This window comes from Oxyura jamaicensis, chromosome 15 (assembly GCF_011077185.1).
Source record: "Oxyura jamaicensis isolate SHBP4307 breed ruddy duck chromosome 15, BPBGC_Ojam_1.0, whole genome shotgun sequence".
NCBI lineage: Eukaryota > Metazoa > Chordata > Aves > Anseriformes > Anatidae > Oxyura > Oxyura jamaicensis.
Window position 1 is genome coordinate 9658231 of NC_048907.1, and position 21674 is coordinate 9679904.

At 46.9% G+C, this 21674-nt stretch overlaps 1 protein-coding gene across 3 annotated transcripts in view; it reads right to left on the reverse strand.

Moving 5' to 3' along the window:
• Nucleotides 1-5392: 5392 nt before the first annotated feature.
• HIC2 (HIC ZBTB transcriptional repressor 2) overlaps nucleotides 5393-21674 on the reverse strand; it is a 73442-nt gene continuing 57160 nt past the window's right edge. For 2 of the 3 annotated variants that reach the window (XM_035340707.1, XM_035340708.1), the window contains 2 exons: nucleotides 13823-13961; nucleotides 5393-7639 (listed from right to left, as the gene is read on the reverse strand). In XM_035340707.1, coding sequence (XP_035196598.1) covers nucleotides 5891-7603 — 1713 coding nt within the window. In that variant the 5' untranslated portion in view covers nucleotides 7604-7639; nucleotides 13823-13961 and the 3' untranslated portion in view covers nucleotides 5393-5890. Of the gene's footprint in view, nucleotides 7640-12240; nucleotides 12374-13822; nucleotides 13962-21674 lie in introns of all 3 variants that reach the window. The other variant, XM_035340709.1, reaches the window with a different exon arrangement.

A 21674-nucleotide genomic window follows, 5' to 3' on the forward strand; every position in this document is an offset into this window, starting at 1 on the left:
ATCACCTCCCCACCTTGGAGACCTTATTGCTTCTACAGTAAACAGTAAAAGGAGGAAGAGAGGGGGTTCGGTAAAGGAGCTCTGTCCTGACCTTCAGGCAGGACGTAGACTGCTCTCAGTCACAAGTTGCAATTGGAAGCACACAACCATTCCTCTGATAACTTTTACATTCTCTGAATTTTGCCGACATTTACCCCAGAATTCATTTTGTTTGACTGAGTGCGCTGGATGTTTCCCTGGTCAAGACCCATATTCCTGCTTTTCGGAACTGAAGCGACACGGTAAAATACTGCTAACCCAGACTTTGAACCTGCACTGCTTGAAAACAATGCTTTCCACACACACGAGAGAGAGGAAAAAAAACAAAACAAAACAGGAATCTTAAAAGAGTGACACTGTAACTGGAAACATTTAAATACAGCAAAACATAAATTCCTCTTCTATGCAAAGCTACAAAAGTCCAGTCTTTGTATTGTCTTCACAGGTTATGGTTTATGGCTATGCTGAGAGTCTCTGAGATTCTTTTTTTTTTTTTTAATATATTTTTTTTCATTTTTTTGAAATCCTGTAGAGAAGACCCTGCGGACACATCTTTGTGTTTGCAACTTTCTGAATTACATTGCAAAACTGTGCATACAGAATCTGAGAAATAAATACATTCATTACTGCACATACATATTGATACAAAAACAACACTGTCAAATAGTGTTTGCACCATCTTTGTTAGATATTAAGACCAGGCAAAATTAATATTTCATTTTCCATCAGCCCCCCCCTCAAATGTTTGAGGTGGCTTTGGTGTAGAAGGTAAAAGCTACAAAGGGTCAAGACTAATGATGGGGAATTTAAAAACAAAATCCTTTCTTTTTGGCTTCAGCGGTAGTTTAGCAAACCATCTTCATTGGTCATCTTTTGACTGTTCTAACATGCAAATCAAGCTTAGGTTTCACCTAGAAAGCCTTGCGGGTTTTGGTCGGTCTCTTTGTGCATGACTGTAAGGTCTGGAGTGAATCCATCCAGCTGTTCAACTAAAAGGTGGCTCAGACAGTCCGAACGGTGTAGCTCAGGCCCCAGCACAGCTCTGGACAGAAGCAGAAGGCTATGTGCCTGTGCTCTCGCCCTCACCCCAGACCCTTAAAGCTACCCAAGTCTCCGCCTCGTCCTCGCAGGGACGTCGGCCGCCTCTGCGCAGCCCCTGCCCGGCGGGGCGGTTCAGAGTTGTGCGTACTCTGCCACGTCAGCAGCCACAGAGCCTCACAGAAGCTGCGTGCCAATAGCTCTTTGGTGTCTTCTGTGGTCTCTGTGGCTCCTGCTAACTCCCCCAGATGCACTGAGCTGGGCTTTTTTTTTTTTTTTTTTTTTTTTTTTTGCCAGGAATTTGGTTTTGGACGTTTTGCAGTAAGGACTGGAAAACAGTTCAGCCCAGCTCACCCATGGCTAGCGTTAAGGAGATGCGCTGGGTACAGCGGCTCCCACCCTCTTCTGCCAACACCCTTCTCTGATCTCCAGAGCTTCTCGTGTCTCTCTCTACCCTCTCTTTACCCACTCCTACTCCTCTGAAGAAGAGCTCAGCTGGTTTAGGCCAAATACCAATATTTGCCTCCCCGCCGCACCTGCCGAGGGCCTGGGCAGCCCTGGCCACGGTGGCCAGCGGCACAGCTTCACGTCGTGGCCCTAGCCCAAAGCACCTCCTGCTTGCCCAGACGGAGGCACCCCCAGGAGTGCCTCCGCAGTCCTGCCTGGGTCTCTTCTGCGATGCCCCCCGTGGGTTGAAGACAAAATCCCTATATCTCCGTGCCGTATTTCTGATCGCCCTCCTCGAGCAGTGCCGGAATGCAGGCCGGGTCGCAGGTTTCCCCTCTCGATTTGGGGAACGCTGCGATAGCCTTCAGAAGACAAACCAATGGAAAAAGCAAAGATTAATTTTGACTGGCCCCTAGATCTGTTGAGGTCTGAAACTGTAAAAGTTTATGTAAACAATGAGATAAATATATTAGTACTTTTCTGAGCCAAGTGAGGTTCCATACTCATTCAAATGTGCTTTGGTTTAAAAAATAGTTTTGTGAATTTGGGTATGAGCTTCTTTATTTTTATACAACTTTTGCTATTTTATCTTTTTTTTTTTTCCTGTTATTCCGAAAACATTCTGGAACTAAGTGACTAAAGCATATACTTAAGCTGCCAGGCCTCTTTTTTTTCTTTTTCTTTTTTTTTTCTTTTTTTTTTTGTTGTTTTTAAATTGTTTTATTCCTCTTGAGGCTCTTTGTGTATTTCAAAAAAAATTTAAAATAAAATTAAAAAAAAAATGCAACTCCCTCCCCCCCACCCTAAAACTCTTAAAATCTTAAATATGAAACTAGTGTTTTGCTTTCTCATTAAAATACAGAAAAATGTTTGATACAATACTATGTCGTACAAATGCAGTTGAGTGTTCAGGCCCCAAGCAGGCCTTGAACAGTCCCTGAAGTTTTGAGTATTATTAGTTATTCATTATTACTGTCACAATTTGGAGAATGTTGTTTATACTCGATCTATGGAACACAACTTTACACAGCTACTTGAAAAAAAAAGAACAAAATTTCCTTTTGTACAATACTCTCGCTGTACACAGACTTTATGTCGTATTGTTTAAGTGCTGGGGGAGGGGGACAAAGTTTTTAAAAATGCTCCGGAAAAAAAAAAAAAAAAGAAAGAAAAAAAGAAAAAAAAATGCAAATAAATTCAAATAGCATTGGGTCCTGAATCTTCACAACGATTCTCGAGGCCTAAAAAAAACAAATGAAGAGGGGGCCTGGAGGGGCGGAGGGGTTAGGAGAGGCTGCGTCACCCATACACACGCCGTAAAAATGGAATGAACCGAGGGGAGCGGGTCGCTGGCCGCCGTGGAGCTGCCCGTGCTTCCCCTTGGCTGCCCGGGCCCAGGCGGCTCCGGCTGCTCCCAGGGGGGCTCTGCTCAGGCGCCCGCCCGCTGCCCCCAGCGCCAGAGCCGCCGCAGGGCCATGAGTCGAGGGGGGCAGTGGCAGCCAAAAGCCACGGCGGGGCACAGAGCTCAGCGCCAGCTGCGCAGTGCTCAGCGAAAGAGCTAAAAATTGTTTGGGCGCGCTGGGCTCCGCGGGTCCCGAGCCGGGCGAGGGGAGCTGTGCTCGGGAGGCAGCCTGGGATCCAGCCTGGGATCCAGCTCCGCTTGCGGGCTGCTGGAGGGAAGGGAAAGGCAGGGTCAAAGTGCCTAGGAACTAATCTCGCACGGCTGTCCCGGGGCCCTGCTGAGACTTGCTCCGAGAAACAGGTAGATGGCAAGGCCTTCCCTGTCGAACCCCGAGACGACTCCGGGGACGTTCTCAGGGGGTCGGCAGGGAATCGAGGGGCGAAGAATTCAATATATATTCAAAACGTGGAAGTGCTAAGGACACTAAAAACCCACCTAACCCCACAAAAGAAAACAGTGCATCTCAGCACAATGAGAAAAAAGAAGGCCAAGCTCCCCTCGTGCCCCCAGCTCGCAGCGGGGCCGGAGCAGGCGGACAATGGCACGAGCAGAAGCACAGCGGAGCGGGCAGGAGAGGGGCGAGCGTGTTCCCTGTAACGTGACACCAGGCCAAGGCGCCGTTTGGTTCCCTATTGCTTGGAGCCTGGATTCCAGTTTCCTCAGTTCATTCAATTGACCCAAAAACTTCTTTTGGACTAGTCTACCTTAAAAAAACAAAACAAAACAAAACAGAAAAAAATGAAGCTTATATTTCTTTGTTTTAGTTAAACATGCTCACTTTTTCCTTTTTTTTTCTTTTTTCTTTTTTGGTCAAAACTTAAAAAAATTGGTTTTGTTTTTTTTTGTTTTCTAAAAAAGACAAAATGTGAGGTTTGGTAAACCCTACGCATCGAGACTATACTGGTTTGAGCAGAACAAAAATATGAAAAAACACAAGTGTAAACCTTACTCAATTCAGAAGGGATGATTCTACTGGCTGTGAATTTTTACCACCACAGTCACGGGAGGCTTGAAATAAGCCATAGCTTTCCACAAGGTCACGCCAACAAAGTCAAGGGGGCCAAGAATCGGTGGGCTACGTTCTCTGTCTTCTCTCCTAAACCAATAGCAGCTGTTGGCTGTGATGTCTTATGCAGATGTTGCAAGAACATTTTGTTTCTTTTTCTTTTCATTTTTCTTTCTTTTTGTGTGCGTGTGTTAAATTGTCTAAAAGGGAGGATATGAAACACTTTGGTTTGCTTTTTCCTCCTCTCCCCCACCTTATTGCACTCTGGATTCTAGTAAATTATAGGCTGCTATGCCCTCACCCTCTGTCCTGCCAGGTGTTTGCAGACTGACCCAGATGTGCTGGGGGAGTGGAAGATGAGGGGGACATTTTCCTCTCCCCAGAGTATCCAGAGTCAATAAACAAAGCTGGAAAGGGCCCAGTAAGCTCAGAGAAGTTTTCTTCTTTTATCTAAAAGTTACTACAAACAGCCAAGAGACTGCCAGCGCGCCAATCCAAGCAGCCAGCACAGCTTCTGGCACTGCGTATTTTTTGCTTTGTCTTTGGCCAAGCTTTGCGTTAACATTTCTCTAGCTGACTTTCGATGGAAGGACAGGGTGGTAAAAATCCCTTAACTTTAATTTAGCTTCTACTTTTATACATTTAATTACTTACAATAAGAGAAAAAAATGCCTAATCTTTCACTAACCATCTTATTGTTCTCATGAATTCAAGAGGTAGCAAAGGTAACAAGTCTGTCCACACAGACTCGCTCTTTAGTGAGGGAGGAAAGCTAAAAACATACACACACACAAAAAATAAAATAAAAAATAATAAAAAAGTACCTAAGGAACTTGTAGCAAGTCCAGCCTACATCAAACCCCCTCCCCACCCACCCACCCTAGAATTAACCTCAGACCTTCCAGTTCAAACATTCACATAAACGTTACAATGGTTTTTCCTTTAATAAAACAAGTACCTCTAAGCAAAGAATATTCATACGAAACTACTAGAAAAGTAAAGACGACCCCCTGCTCACTGAAGGAAATTCCCAGGGCATCCAGTCCCTGTTCAGTCATGGGTAAGGCAGAAGAGGTTTTTGTGTTTTGTGGGAAAGGGTGGCGTGTGGTTATGCGTGCCAAGGATAAAGATCAAAACGAAAAGAGGGAGGGACGGCGAGGGAAGCATCACCATTTCTTGAAGTGAAGCACTCCGGCGGTGCACGCCTCGGTAGGCTGCTCTCCCCACGCTGGGCAGCCCATGGGGACGGCTGGTGGGTCGCACCACGGCTGTGGCTGTCCCACCGGATCCGAAAGGGCTGCCGACCCTGTGAGATGGTCCACAGACACAGCTGCCGTGCTTGTGAGGGCAATGCTGTGTTATTCACAGCTGCTCAGGCTGCTGAAAGGATGTACTTTTTTCTTTAATGGCAAGAAATACCCCTACTGAGATTGGTGTTCAAAGAGGACGTGAGTAGGGTGATGGCAACACAAAGGAACGAGGCAGGGAGGAGGCAGCCAGCGGAGGTCAAAAGTTCCCCCACAGTCCTCCTTCTCCTCCTTCCCGCCGCAGGTAATCAATATGGCAAAGAAGTCAACGTGCTCAAAAAGAAGTGGCATTTCTTGCCAGATCACCAAGATTTGGAGGGAGAGTTGGACTAAACGCATCAGCTTGGCTGTGGACCTTTCTTTTTTTAAAAAAAAGGGAAAAAATGAACTTTTTTTTTTTAAATGTTAAAGCTACATTTGTTTAGGCCTCCCATGACTGAACAGAGTGTGGGGAGCTGCCCCCTTTTTTCTTTGTTTTTTTTTTTTTTTTTCTTTTTTTCTTTTTTTCTTTTTTTTTTTTTTTTAAGCAGCAAGTCTACAGAAAGGTAAATCACTGCGGATGGGCTCGAAGCTCATTCTGGAGTCTTTGGCTTATGTGGGAGAGGTATGCATTCGCAGGTGGCTGATCAGATTGCGCTGCTGGGTGAATTTCCCACCACACAGTTGACATTCGTAAGGTTTTTCTCCTGAGTGGACACGCATATGCTCTGTCAGTCGGTACTGCCGGGTAAAGCGCATCCCGCATTCCTCGCAAGCAAAGGGCTTGAGCCCCAAGTGGCTGCGCATGTGCCGTGTCATGGTGCCCCGCTGCGTGAACATCTTGCCGCAGATGTTGCAAGGGAAGGGCCGTGTCAGCCAGTGAGTCTTCTCATGCTGCCGCAGCGTAGCTGGATCCTTGTAGCTCTTCTCACACACCGAGCACTTGAAGGGCCGGGACTCCGCGGCGTAGGACTGGTTGGGGTTGGACAAATCCTCAGCTTCATCCTTGCTGCCGTACGTGCCTTCCTCCTTGATGTAAAGGTCTTCCTCGGTGTGCGTCTCCACGTGGGCGTTCAGCTGCTCGGAGCTGGGGAAGCCTTTGCCACAGGGGATGCAGACGTACAGGTTGTCACCGTAGGCCACTGGCTCAAACCCCTCCTGCCGGTAGACGTAGTTGGCACTGGTGTGCCCGCCGCTCTCGCTCTCGCTCTGGCCGCTGTCATCGCTGTTCTCCTTCCCGTTTTCCACCTCCTCCTTACACGCGTAGGGCAGGTCTGCGCCATAGGCTCCGGCCAGGCTCCGCTCTACAGATTTGGACAAGGGCCCCAGCAGGATACCGTTGGGCAGCCCTTCGCCCTCGTCCCTGTCCTTGCTCCCCTCCTTTCGGTCGAAGGCGCTGTCTTTCTTGATCCACTCCTTCTTGCGGGACGAGTGCCGGAGGCCCTTGCGCTGGCTGCTCTCCGTCAGCGAGTGGTGGCACTCCTCGCTCAGATCCATCTCCATGGGGTCGCTGCTGTCCGCCATGCTGTGAGGGGCTCCGACTCCAGACTCGTCGAACGATGAGGCACTGTTGGCTGCGGGGGCTGAGGCAGATTGGGGAGAGCCGTGCTGGCTTTCGCTGTGCTGCGTGTCATCGTGGGAGGCTGCAACAGGGAGCGACGGGCTTTTTTTGGACAGATCGAGGCCTAGCTCCTGGTCGCCGGTGCTCCCGTTGGCACTGCCGCCCCCACCGCCGTTCTTACTGGCTCCCCTGCTTAAGGAGTGACAGTTCTCTTGGTTGGAGCTGCTGATGAAGACCTCGTCATCAGAGAGCTTTCCCTTTGACAGCTCCTTTGAGTGCGAGCCCTTCATCCCCTCATTTGACCCTGAATAGCGAGCTTGGATGACCGAAGCGGTGGAAAGTCTCTGACTCCTGGCAGATCTCCCGACCCCGAGGCCACCGGCCTTGCCAGCAAAGGACTTGCCGTTCCGCTTCAGCTTCTTTCTGCAGAGAGCTGCCAGGTCATGCAGTTGGAGGTAGCTTGCTGCGGTGAGGAGAGCATTGAAGTTCTGTTCACCGGGCTGGTCAGTCGATAAGAGCTTACCAGTATAAATAAAGTCCAAGATCTGCCGGAACACGGTGGGGTTCACCATGTCCGTGTCTAAGTTAATCAGGTTGTCATGCAGGACGAGGGATTTGAAATACATGCTGCTGGCTGCCAGGATGTTCTTATGGGCACGAAACAGGGCATTTTCTACCACAATGATCACATCACAGAGGAAACCTTTGGCTCGTTGCTGGTTCAGCTGCAGTAGCAGTTGTTTGGCATGATTTGGCAGTTCCATCTCCACCTTCTCTTCCTTTCACCTTCACTTTACCACCTGCAAAACAGGAGGACGAGAAGTGTGAACCTGCTGTTTCCACTTGAACAAGTCGACATTTAATAGACGGGCTTAACACGGTGCAGGCTGTGTTCGGCTTGACACTGACTAAGGAGGCCTGGGTGTGATCCAGCCTTGCAAGCTGTGATCCTGCTTGGAGTACAGACAGGAGTGGTTCTCGTGCGAAGATTTCAAGTCCCAAAAATCAGATTTGTGAGTATCTTTTTACAAAAGAAATCACCATTGGCTGGAATTAGTATTCAAAAGATACCAGCGAGAAAACAACAGTTAGGCCGAGAGGAAAGCTGTTTCCCTTCCCTGGTGCAAATCTGAAGGGTGAATGGGGAGATAGAAAAAGGGAAGAAAAAAGAAGCATCTCCCTCTCTGTCATTTTGCGTATCTTAGTGTGTAAAATACTTAGCATGAGCTGCAGCTTCCCTGCTTTACCGTGCAGTTTGTTTCCTGGCCTTTACATGTTGAAGTCTTACAAAACCCGGTGGCTCTGGGGCTGAGAAAATGACATGTAGCAACTAAATCTGTAGGAGATGGAATTAATCACACCGAGGTGCGAATGGGGAATCTCCTTTCGAGTATGAAAGGCTGCTTTAAAAACCAGCCCCCTGGCAGTGTCCACATCGCAATCCACTAAGCTTAAGGGCTAGAATCAGCCCCCAACTGGCTGAAATTCAGGGTGTTGAGCTAGCTAAATGCCACCAAATGTCTTCAGCAATCTGAAACTGTTTTCTTAAGTCAATTCCCCTCCCTTCGTTTGAAGGAATTTTGTTTAAACTGATAGAGTCAAATAACCTGTCTCAAGCCACAGTCTCTCTGCCCTGAAATGCTGAGAAGAGGTAGATGTGGTTACCTCTGTGTAGCTCGTGTATGTCACAAACAGCATGTATGATGTGCTTTAGTTTAGATATTTATATTGACTTTCCCACACTTAGGAAACATCTACTTTGAGGAGGATCAGAATTAACTAACTGCAACTGCAGTAGGTAGGTAGTGAAGCACATCAAAACGAGAATTTAAAGTTGGGGCTGCATTCAGAAATCCAAGATCTTTTCCTTTTTTTATTTGTTGTTGAGATTTTTGTTTGAAAGTGCCGGCTACTGTTTGTAATAGGCACTTATCTGCTAGATTAAAGTTGGTTTAAAGCAATTGCTGAGTTTCAAACATAGGAATTAAATACCAGACACAAACCAGCTACCTCTACCCTTCCCCTTCTTCATTCCTTTCCCACTTCATGTCATTATTAAAACAGATTTCTGCTTCTGAAGGAGGAGCAGGCCATACATCCATGGAAATGAAGAGCTTGTGGGCCCCGTTACCACATTTTGTCCCATCAGACTTCAAATGATGAAGCATTAGACTGAATTATCTTCTCCCTGGGTCAAGTATGTGTACTTGAGAAAAAGAAATATGAGCGATACTCTCATTAGTAAAAATAAGCCTTTGTCAAACGTGATTCTTACTGACTGGTGATAAATAGAAAGATTTCAGTTGGCAGAAGGGTGGTGAATTTACATCACCCATTTCTGTACAACCAAAAGATTTTGCTTTCTGAAAAAAGCTACAGAAAAGTGAACTAATGCATTTTTTCCTCCCATACTGCTGACTCGCTAGCATGGTACTTCTGTGGTTACCAGAAGATCTGCCAAGGACGTGCCTCCCTTCTTCCACAGGACACATTTCTTCACTTGGCTAGCCTGAAATTTGGTGAGGCATTTGGTACAATTTTGTGCCCCTGTTAGTGCACCGGCACTGACTTAGTTCAGCATCCTCGTGGATCTCAGGGGCTTTTCACCTTGAGCCACAGCTAGAATGACTGCTCTGCTTTTCTCTTCTGTTCCCTTCGTTCCAGCAGTGGATGAGAACCGCAGTAGATGGGGCATTCACCACTGTGCCTTGGGCACAGGAATCCCTGAGGTGACCGGCTTTAAAAAGGGTTGCAGCCAAAGAAGGAAATTCAGGCTTGCCATGGTATTAGCCAGTTAGTTCTTCCCTCTCTGTAGTGCTTCTGCCATAGAAACTCATTCTGCAGCATCACAAAACCATGACAGACAGGGATTACCAGCACTGAGCAGTGTTGAGCACTTTAAAAACAAGTTTGGCTGTAATTAGCTACATCAGAGTTGCAGCACGCAGGCGATGTGTCTGGCTTTAGTGGCTTGCTTCCAGAATTGCTGATTAAAAGGAGGAAGCAACAAGAGAGGCACCAAATACCCACTTTTATCTAACCAGGCCAGCAAAAGCACTTACTTCTGGGTCACCAAGATACATCGATAGGGAAGGACAGAAACATGGCTTGCCACATAACACAGCAGCTCTCTCCGTTTGAATGCATCGTGCTCAAGAGACAGCCTGCTACTACGCTATTTTCCCGGCAGGTAGAAGGGTGCTTCTCCATGCATATAACACACAAAATCCCTCAATATGGTTTTTAAGTGTTCCGTGAAAAAGAAATGCAGGAAGGGAAAGGAAACAGCATAGCCAGTACTTTTTTCCTAAACAGACTAAAAAAAAAAGTATGTTACTGAACTAAAAGTGAGCTTATTTCCCATCATGTGGCACTTGGAGCAGGGGCCTAGAAATCTCTGTGTGTGTGCTTGTCGAAGCCTTTGCAAAACGTCAAGGATTGCTGCAGCTACTGACAGGAAATGGTTTTGGACTTTTACTTCTGGTTTACTTCTTTGGATTTTTCTTTCTGCTTTAAATGATCTTGAAACCAGGTAATGAGCCTGCAGGGAAAGCCCTGGAAGCCGCCGCAGAATTGGAGTTTTGCTTTTTACTGACCTTTATGAGGAAGATAATGTTATTATTAAATCTCAGGACATTCTGCAGCAGAAAAAATAGCGTAGTACAAGTTGTTTCAATTACTTCTATTTATCTCACCTGCCAGATTTTACAAAAGTACTCACGTTCGGTAGGACGTGAGTGTGGGGTCGGTTATTACCTTTAGGAGGTTTTAAAAGCAGCGGTCAGCTTTAAGTACCACAGCGCTGCCCACCACAGCTGAATTTATGAGCTGAAGTCTAACATGGATTTAGCAACCCCAACAAAATGAATGTCATAGAACAAGGCAGGAAAACCTTCAGCCTAGTACAGAGAGAGACCCAAGTTTGGAAGTTTGCCAGGCATTGCCCCCAGAGTGCTTTTACCAGGACAGCAACGTGGGTCAGAGAACACACCTTTTGATTGTGTACCTTCGTTGGCAAAAGCTTTATAGCATCATCCTGGCTTCTGTACCTTGTGTAGTCCTGAACACAAAGAAATCCGTTCCAAGATGTCTTCCAGAGCTGAGCAGTTATAAACACTTCCTAGCAATGATGCATTTTTGGGGTAGGGAAAGGGGGGGGGGTGTTGGAAATCTTGTTAGCAAAGAGAGAAGCAGGCATTATTCCTTAATCTATGGCATTCCTGAGATCTCACTTCTAGCTGAAAGCATGGGACCAAAGATAACTACAAGGTTAAGTCCAGCATAAAAGTCAGCAGATCTTCCCAAACAAATGGCAGGTGCAGCCTTACAAAAGCTTTGCTATCCTTTAGTTTGCAGAGAATGGCTCTTAACAAACCCTGAACATGTGGCTACCACCCAATAACAACAACAAAAGCCCCAAAGGTCCCTGAAAAATTACAGTGCTTTATATTTTGTGTATTTCAGTATCTTTTTTAAGAACCCTTCCTTTTCTTTTTTCTGCACGTAAATACGAAAAATAAACTCCCCATTCAGAGGAGCCCTGGCTAAGAAAAGGCTCAGCTGAATTTCAGGTTAAAACAAACAAACAAACAACCAAACAAAAAACCTAAAGAATATGTAAATACCTCACTGGGGGCCACAGTCTATTAGCATTGAAGTTGGTGTGCAAAATTTCATTCCTTTGCATTTAAAACAATCACAAAAGGCTTTGTTCAATTAGCATTCGAGATGTTTTTTCAGATTTAGGTTGCTTCCTAGTCCTTCAAGGCACAGTTTCCAGAGCAGTGAACCTGCCTAGATATTATTGTGCAAGCGAGCAAGGAAGCAAGACTGAGGCTCTCCGCTACCTCCGCCATATCCATGACACTGAGACACAGCACATGCAAAGGTGTGGGAAATACAGGGCACAAATCACAGGATACAGTAATGCTGCAAGCAGATGCCACACATCAAACAAAGCTACGCAAGCTAAGAGCTGATAGCATTTTCACAAGCAATTGTGCCCAGGGAGCTGGGTAACTGTGAGCTGCTGTGCACAGTCTGGAGCACGCCGTTATCCGGTGGGTATGAAGATGGTGCAGAACATACCAGCGGCTCCAGGAGCGTTGCTGCTCTCACTACAAAGCAGGAAAAACATATTTTGCTCGCAAGTTCCATTAGGACTCTGGAAATCACTAGAATTAGATTGCCAAATACAGGAGAAGAGGAATGCCTTCACCCCGTTAAGTAGCATAAAATCTACATATTCATTACAGATTTGATTCTCTCTAATACTGCTACATCTCTTCATAAAAGTAATTCCTGAATGAATGCTAAATGTGTTATCTTAGCAACCCCTGGCAGGAGATGCAATTTGATTTCACCTCTGTGTTATAGATTGCAGCATATGAATATTGTTTACCTTTTAAGAAGCAACACCAGTGAAGCAAAGAATCAATCAAAAACAGATCTAAGGAATCACTCATTTCACGTAGAGGATTTGTGGATGGATGAGAAGGCTAGACACCGAGCACCTGAGCAGTGCACTAACCGTACTGCAGATAAAAACCAACAAACAGATTAGATGTGATGTATCAAATTAGATGCCATTAAAGCGCTAGCCTACTGTGCATGTTATAATGTACTTAGGATGAGATAGTGGCCTGCTTTTACACCTCTGCCTTCCCAAGCAGTTCTGCTGCACTGAGCACACACTGCAGCAGTGAGCATGGGGAAGAGCAAGACGAAACAAAACCACTTGTTTCCTATGTTGCTCTTTCCACCAATTTACTTCTAACATTAAAAATACTTTGTCCATCTACTACTGGATCTGGGTGAAGCCGAAACAGATCACTTGTTCACCCTTCAGTTTCAGAGGAACTAACTCTTTTAGAACACTGGAAGGCCCCGGTGGGAAGAGCCTTCCTGTTGCTCACTGGCTCATCTGATCTTCCTCTCCCCGCATCCCAACAGAACTTATTTCCATGACTCTCCTGAGGTATCAGTGAGGTGGTCTTTCATGGCTGCTAACCTTCCCCCTAGGAGCTGCAGTTGGCAGGTCATTAGCCCATGCCTTGTAAATGTATTCACATTCCAGAGCAGCAGAGGCAGACAGAGGAATGCACGAACTGTGTTAGCCCACAGGGTTCCCTATCCCCAGCCCCTGCGAGCAGGCAGACAGCAGAATGTGGAAGCAGAGGCAAGAACATGCACTTTTTCATCATTGGCAGCGGAGCAGCAAAAGCTCTTTGGGGTGATCTCAAGCAGAAAACAGGATGCAGCACCCTTGTTTCCACACAGGAATATCTCACGCTTCAAAATAGGTAAGAACAACATGTCGAGTTACTGGGAAAGAGGTCTGCAGAGCTGGGGAAGGGAGAGAAAGCAACATGCAAGGCAGAGCAGGATGCGCAGCTGTTGTTGCAATTGTGGACATGGAAAGGAGAAGGAGAATGGAGGATTATTTCACAGAGGACACCACATCAGCAAACTTAAAGTGGCCCTTATTTAGTTTGTTACATTCCAATTAGTGCCAGGCAGAACTGCCCTCCTGGCTCCCTGAAGCAGCTCTTGCAGGACTCCCACAGAAATGGAATAGCTTTGCTTACGGACACAAGCACCTGTTTGGTACCCTTGTGCGGCAACATTTGGGCGTTTGGTATGTGGGCAATACATGCTCAACTGCTACCAGCTCCTGGCCCAAAAAGGAGAGAAGATAAAGAGTCAGATGATGTCCCCAGTCCCTTCTCTTTCCTGTCCTAGAAGAGCAAGCAGAGCCTGACATGGCAAGTCCCTCCCCTACTGCATGGCAGACTGTACAGGGAAGGGGAATCGCCATGGGTGAAAAGGGGGTAGGGGCCCTACGTGCATGAAAGCACTAACAACATCAGGAGAGCAAAGTGATTTCCAGTCATTGCAAGGCTGCAGCAAAGCAGGAACACCTTGCTATACAAGCTGAGACTACGAGCAGTAGAATGCAGATTAACCACTTGGTTGCCGCTTACCATGCCAGGTACATTGGGCTAAAGGCACCTCCATCCAGTGCTGCCCGACGTGCCAGGTACATCCCATGATGTTCCATTGAAATCACAACAGGCCATCAATAGAACGTGGCTGCACGGATGCAGAATGGAGAACCAGGCGCTGTTAAATGCAATTAAAAAACTGCAATCAAAATTGAAACGTACATTTTAAAATGGCCACCTGCCTTAAAAATGTAACTGCTAGAACAACCTCCCCTCCACCCATCTCCCCGGAGCTGCTGGACTGCAGTGACCACAGCAGAAGGCCTCCGCAAGTTTCTTGATGACTTGCTCCGGCCGTCTCCATTCACGACTCCGACGGCACTGAGCTGCGGGGTGGCAGCTGACACAGATCCAGGAACAGCAGATCCCAGCGTGTCTGCACCAGCTTCCTTCTGCCCACGAACTCAGGCAACTAAATATCATCATTTAGAAATGTTTCTACAACAAGAAGGACGCAGTGCCAGAGCTCCATCAGCTTGTTCCCCGCATACAGGCAACGAAAGAAACACGTGAAGGCTGATCCTCTGCGCTGGGTCCTTTTCCCTGTCCCTCTTCCCAGGGCCCTGGTAGCCTGCGGTCATAATTGAGCCAGGCCAAGTCCTTTGGGTTTTGTTGCATCTGTGGAGCAAGGAGGGAGGAGGGAAAAGGGAATATTGTGTACCCACTCCTGTTTATAATAATGCTTCACTAATAATATAAGTCCCCATTCTTGGAGGCTGGAGATGAAGCTGATTCATGGTGAACTGCAGCTCATACGAGAGTCACAAAACTGAAGGTGTAATTCCACCCTTCCCTGCCCAAAGGTAAAAACAACAACATCCTTTGCATGCCAAGAAAAGGCACGTCCCACAGACACTCAGCTTGTCAAACCGAGGATATCCTCTGCAGTGCATATCCTCCTCCAGGAGTTCCTGTAATCAGCTCTGGCAGCTAGCGAGGAGGATACTCGCAGGGCAGATGGCTAAGTACAGGTCTCTCTCTACAGCTGATGCTGCTCCCCCAGTGGGAAAAAGAAACAACCCACCAGAAATAAGCCTGTGGCTGTTCAGGGATTTCAAATAGGTTTTTAGGCCCTCCTGGCAAAGCAGAGCTTTTGCACGGCTCTTGATGGCTGCATGTCTCCAGCTGTGCTGCTGGAGATAGAAATCTCACACGTAAAAAGTTAGAAGAGTATCAATTATCGTTGCAACCTTAAAAGGCAAAAGGCTGAATGAAAAAGGCTTACAATAAGGAATCTGTCTGGATGACAGTGAACGGGAGGGAGGACAGTGGCCTGGCAGCTAGGAAGTGTCTTCATGAAAAGGGCACTGAATGTAAGGAGACCTTCATTCTTCCTGGACATCTGCTGGGCTCAGGCCCAGGACAGCACGTTCCCATTATTCCCACCTGTGTCCTCACCCCACAGGTCTGTAACTAAATCCCTTCCACAATGAACTCTCAGGGCTTTTGTATTCAGATTGTCCTGTTTTGACTGCTATGGACTGTAGATTTTTAAATCTTGTCAATACAATGAAGAAGTGAAAGGTAAGCAAGTGTTTGCTTACTGACCTGGGCTACGCTGATCCAAGAGCATTTGCTGAACTACGGACAACGGGCCACTGGCAGCACAGACAGGCCAAGCCACAGTTAAATGGCCTGCAGCTTTAGGCATAAAGGGCCTGAGCCCCGGGGAGCTCGAGCTCCCCTCTCCAACAGATCACAGCCTCTAGACTGCCTAAAAGCAGCACACTTCGTCTGCCAGCATCGGGACTCCGCAAAATCCTCAGCAGTACTCAGCTTAAGAAAGGCTGAATGCTGCACTGAGGTATTTTTTGGACTGGTTTCGAGACAGTAGCTCGAGCAGATTTACACCCAGATTACAGCAATTTACTTCTTGCTACTGTGAAGCAAGAAGCTCTTCTCCATGGTTGTGTTTCCCCTCTAGGGCAGAGATTAGCAGAGAACTGCTTAACACAAAGGTGTTTCCTACTGCTAGAACATCACGCTGCAGTCAGAAATAAAGCTTCCTGCCAATTCCTAAACAGAGCTTTTGTATACTGTGCATCTATTTTCACCGTTGACATGAAGACTGCCCAAATCCTTCAGATGGGAGGAGAAAAGCAGAGGCACGGGCATCGGAGATCTCCGGCAGAGCCAGGCACTACAAACCCTTGTGTATCTGCAGAGCACGGTTGATCTCAGCACAGCAGTGGCACAAATAAAGGCTCAGCAGCCAGGGAGCAGCAATAGATGTCGGGCCGTCCTGCAGCCCTGCAGCAACTAAGCAGGCTCAGCTCCAGCTTGGTACTGCATTGCAAGTGGTACAGGCAGCATCATGCCCCACACCAACCTGACTCCTCCCTGCACTAAAACACCCACGCAGCCAGTGGAGTAGCTCAGTCCTCAGAGGAGGAAGGGAACCCCTACCCACCCACCAGGTAGGGGCCCTTTGGTATGCAAAATTCCTGCTTCCCAGCTACCTTTGAGCCTTGATATACAGAATTCTCCCTCCCTTTACAATGCAAGAATTTAGGACATGACTAAAGGACTGCTGCTACCTCCTGGCTAATCCTAGAGAGCGTTGGGCAGAATCAACAACCCTATGAATTACATGGAGTGAGAAGATGCTTCTGGTCCTAAAAGCATGGGGCCTGTTCCTTGCTGTGGTGGGCCAGAGTTGGCAGGGGGTGCTAGGGGTGGCAGCTTCGTGCCGGACATTGCTCTGGGGGCGAGAGCACACAGCGTGGTGGGGGGGAACGCTGTGACCCTTCTCCAGCTGAGACTGTCTCACAGCAGCCTCCCAGCTGCAGCCCAGCTTTAGGGCTCTGAGTCACCGCAGGTACAAGCTGATAGCTGGGTTGTGAAATGCAGCAATTCTGGAGCAAATGCGTGGCTTTCAGCTGTCCCTGCGAATGGGGAGGAATCTCCAGGACAGGGATGAAGCAGACAGCTGGGAGCGTTAAATCCACGACCTGTTGTGACTCAGACCCCTTAGTTACAGGGTTTGTTAGAGCAAACAAGGCCCCAGAGAACTGGAAGAAATGGGAGAGGGTTTGATAAAGATCCTCTCAATTGGCCTGCTTATTTTTATTTCTTGTGTGGACTCAGCAACCTTTTCTGCAGAGAGCAGCAGTCTGCGCAGGAGCATCTGCATAGAGAATACTGCTAATGCTGTGAACGTGTTGCAGTAGTTCACATTTCCACTAAGCTCTGTGCTGGGGGGTGCAGGGAGGACATGGGCAGTCAGTCTTGGACCAAAATGTCATCGCTCTCACCATATGCCAGGTGCCAGTGAGTAGAGAAACAAACGTTGCCATCCCATTTTTTTCTACAAGATCAGATCTCATTGGCACCTTTTGCGTTGTATCCAGCACTTTTTTCTTTTTTCTTTTTTTTTTTTTTTGCAAGAACTGGCCACGTGCTCAGGCCTGTACTTCCAGAGAAACCTTTGCCTCCAACTACTAAGCTGGCCTCAGGTTCTTCCTGTATGCTCCGATCCTGTGAACTCTTTCAAGCACAGCACTGTTTAAGAATTAGTCCTGGTGCAATCCAGACCCTGTGCTGTACTGCCTGCCCAACACCCCTCCAACCGGGATGCCTAACTGATCATCCTGAACACTCAGGCATCGGGTGCTTCGTAACCTCCGCAGTGTTTCTGCAACTCTCAGCCTGGCAAACGAGAAGATGCCAGAGGGCCACTATCGCTTGTAAAAGCAGGCAGCCTTACACAGACTCGAGGTCTTGCAAACTGTTTGCATTGCAGCCAAATCTGTCCAAGATGAAGATATCCTAAGGGGAAAGCAGAGCTATGGCACTGCAGGAATGGTTTGTGCGATTTTACGCATTTTAAAAGTTCATGTTTCCTTCTCTGACTGTCTTCAAATGCTACTGGTGCCCCAAACTCTCATTTTGACTGTTTTATTCCTCTCTCATCTCCACTTGAGACTTGGAACTTTCGTTACATTTGGCTCACTGCCTACAGGGAGGTCACTCCACATATGCTTCCAAACCCACCTCTTCCCAGCGAGGCTCCCATCCTGCCATCCTTACCCTGCAGCACTGCACAGCTGTGGTCCAGGGCTGCAGATATCTCAGGCACATTTGGCCAGCCTTCTGTCAGAAGGCTTCTCAGCTTCAGTGATTACAACCCCAGGCGGGTTATGAAAAGCTGCCCAGCAAGGTCATGGGATGTTGAAAGCTTTGCTACAATCCAAAGCAAAGTATCTTACTACTTTCCTTCCCTACGCACTATTCTTGTCAAGGTCAAGGATTTTCTGGCAGTTCTCAAAACACAAATTACAGGCTCTTGTCATGAATCAAGACTCAAACCGTGCCTCCATTTAAAAAAGTGAAAGGGGAGGGGCAAGGCAGAGGAGAAGGTAATTTTGCCCAGGATTTTGTTTGAAAGGGGAATTTGTAGCGTATGCATCTTCAGGACGGGACCCCCGAAGCACTTTATGCTGAACCATATGCACACCCTGCGGCAAAGGAACCAGCATCTCCCGCATCCCTTCCAGTCTGCTCAGCTTCTCCTAAATCAACACTGCCAGAAGGCAAGACAGCGCTACAGCAAATTAGCACCACTCACAATTTGTTGAAGTTGCTGTTCCATTGTTTGTTTATTTAAAACACGCGCGCGAACACACACACACAAGCTCAGATCTCACAAGCTGGCTCTCTGCTGCCATCATCCAAACTCGAGATTCGTCTCAGAAAGGCATCAAAAGGCAGTGGATTAAACCCACACAGAGCAAGTCACTCCACTGGAGCCCTGCTTGGGTTTTGCTTTCACTACGAGCAAAACAAAAGCGTGCCCGCACTGTTCCAGCCTGGAAGATAAAGGTGTCAGAATCCTTATTCCAGCACTTGACTAGGAAAGTGTCATTAAGCAAAAGAAAGAGCCACGGGCTTGAAAGGACCCAGCACCAATAAAACTCTTAGTGCTAATGCTGTTTATGAACATCCAAGGGATAACCTGCGCCCCTTATCAGCACACGAGATTATAGCATATTTAAAATGGGAAACGTCTTCATAAAGCACTGTATAAGTTTACAAAGCACAGTATTAGCGGTAATAAATAATTGTCAGAGCAGAGCAAAGAGGTGGCTGTAAAACCTGACCAAGTAGTGCCAGTCCCATCTCATTCTGAGCTCGGGGTGCTCAGACTGCAGGATGCGGCTGGCCGTTGGACTTGGATTACTCTTCAGGTCTGTTTGGGTTTTAAGGGATTCTCTGGGAGATGTGCTATGCTTTTGTTTGCGCTGCAGAAATTAATATTTCATGGTGAAGTGATCACGACAAGGATGACTTTAAAAGCTGTAGGAGAGTCTTACCGTCCCACAGCCTAATTTGCCAGCATGTACCTGCGTGTCACTAACGATGCCTTCGCACAGCATTTGTATCTGTAGGCACTTGTTCTGTGCAGAGCACCCCAGCCTCTGAGCCATTGCTCACCAGTTGCTTCATGTAGCCTATAGACAGCTTCTCTCTCGTTTCTCTTGATTTATACCACGTTCCAGTCTGGGCTGCTGTGAGCACAGTTTAAAGCACAGTAAAGTTGGCATCGTCTCCTGAAACCCTTACACGCAGTCTTTTCCTTTTCATTTTAAGAAGGTTTCTGGTTTATGAGCGCTCTACATGTTTGCACCCTCTGGCTGCTGCATCACTTGCTGAAAGCAAGCTGCACCACCCGAAGCATCTCTGCTAGCCTGGGTTGAGCACGGCTTTGCTTTCTGGACAGGCGAACAATAGATACCGCAATTACCTCCAGCAGCCTAGCAGCAATTAAGGAAACAACGAGATTTTATACTCAGACCTTGGCACGGAATTCTGTCGGTTCCAAAACAGTTAAAAGAATTTTATTCTTCAGATAACCCACAGTTTATCAAACGTTTAAATACTCAGGCTTAAGTCTTTCGAAAGCTCCTCACTTTGCAGTTGTCACCTAAGGAAATTGTTAAGCCATTTGTGCATTTATTTCCTGTCAGAGACAAGCCTCAAAGAGCACAGCAGAATGGATCGCCCTCCTTCTTTCAGCACTATTAAAACCATCTCATTTGGTAATTATTCTCCTCAAGACGGGTGTGGGGGAGTGAAAAGCTGGAGCAGATTCTATTTATAGCAGATAACCTTGGGAAAAACAGGAGGTACGAGAGAAACAGGCACGAGGGGTGAAGTTGTGACAGTACTGAAACTAGCAGGAGACGCAGGTGTACCAGGTGTCTGTGCCAGAGAGCTCTGAGAACACAACCGTGGCCGCACCTCCTGCAAGATTCAGGCTTGACTGGCAGGTTTCATAGGCACTCAGATGAGAATTCACAGGGAGAATTCACATATTTAAAACCTTGAGCAAGAGGGAAAAAAAAAAAAAAAAACGCTAAAAGGCCATTTTAAAAGTTTGCTGGATAACTTCCCACAGAGCTCTACCCTCTCAGCAAGAAAAGTGGTTAAAGAAAGGAAAAAAAAAAAAAACAGAACCAAAACAGAAAAACCAAAACAGCCAGAGGGACTGAAACCTCTGTTACACAGATGAAACAACTCAGCAGTTTTACAGCTCCATAAATATGATCAGAATCTGGCCAAAGGAGTAATATATCTACAAACTACTGCTAACAGCCACAACAAACACCAATGCTACACCTTGGACTGGAAGGAAAAAATAAAATTCTTATATCCTTACCACTTCCAGCAGAGCTTGCTAATATAACAGCATCAAGAGACTTCCAGGTGATGCAGAAAGTATGTTTAATGAGGATGTATTTGGACTAAAACCTCTCTTTTGGCATTGTGCGTTCCCAAACACCTGTATCTGGTATCTAGCTGCTTTCCGTCCCAGGCCCTTGGCTGCACATTATTCAGCCACATGCAGTTCTGTCCTGGAGGAGGGCTAAATAACTTGTAGCACTGTTAGCCACAGTGCAGGTGCTCCAAAGCACACGTGTCCTTAAGCTCATGTATTTGAGAAGAGGTATGCTTCATCTTCCCTGTAAGACATGGGGCTGTTCTGATGCCATCCAAGTTTCCCTGACTCATCAGGTCAATGCATCTGGGGTTAATCTGGTCCCTTCTCCAAGCATTTTCCTGGCAGACACCTTTTCTAGCAGCAGGGAAAGCACTCCCAAATCCCCAAACAACAATCACCTCCTGTAAAGAACTTGAATTTTTGGCATTTTGTGGCATCCTTCCTCCATCATGGAATACATCTGTTGTCTACAAGAGACTACGTTCTTTGTAGGCAGGCCACCGTGATGCTAACGTGGCTTTCATGCTCTTTCTCTCTCAGGTGCCTCAACATGTGAAGCCTGACAATAATCCCAGAGCCCCAGATCCTTCCAGGACCAGTCATTGCATACACAGACCCACTCCAATCAAAGTCTTAAAGCAAGGTATGTAATATAAAAACCCTTTTCATCTTGTGCAAGGGGAAAATAGCAGGGACCTGCCTGAAGAAAAAAGTTACATGGTAATTCATCAAATTGATTTAATACAGCCCAGCTGCATGTGAGAATGCTGGCCCAAGCAGAGAGGGTTCCAAGGCTATGAATTTGCTTTCAAACAGGCAAGGTGCTTTGGCACTACTACTGCACCCTTTGAAAAAGTTGGTTTTGACATGTTGGGAAAGGACTTGGATTTTCCAACGCCTTTCTAAGTAGGAGGCAATTCAGCGAACACACCCAAGACCCTGCAGCAGACACCACTCTAAAATTTGTCTTCATTATGTTCTAATTTTCACACAACTTTCTATTATTTGTAGTAGCCAGAAAGCGCTGATGATTTTTTTTGTGTTTCTAAAAACAGAGGAAAGGTCAAGAAAGCACTGTTAGAGGTGATTTGTTTTCTCTCTAGCAGCAGT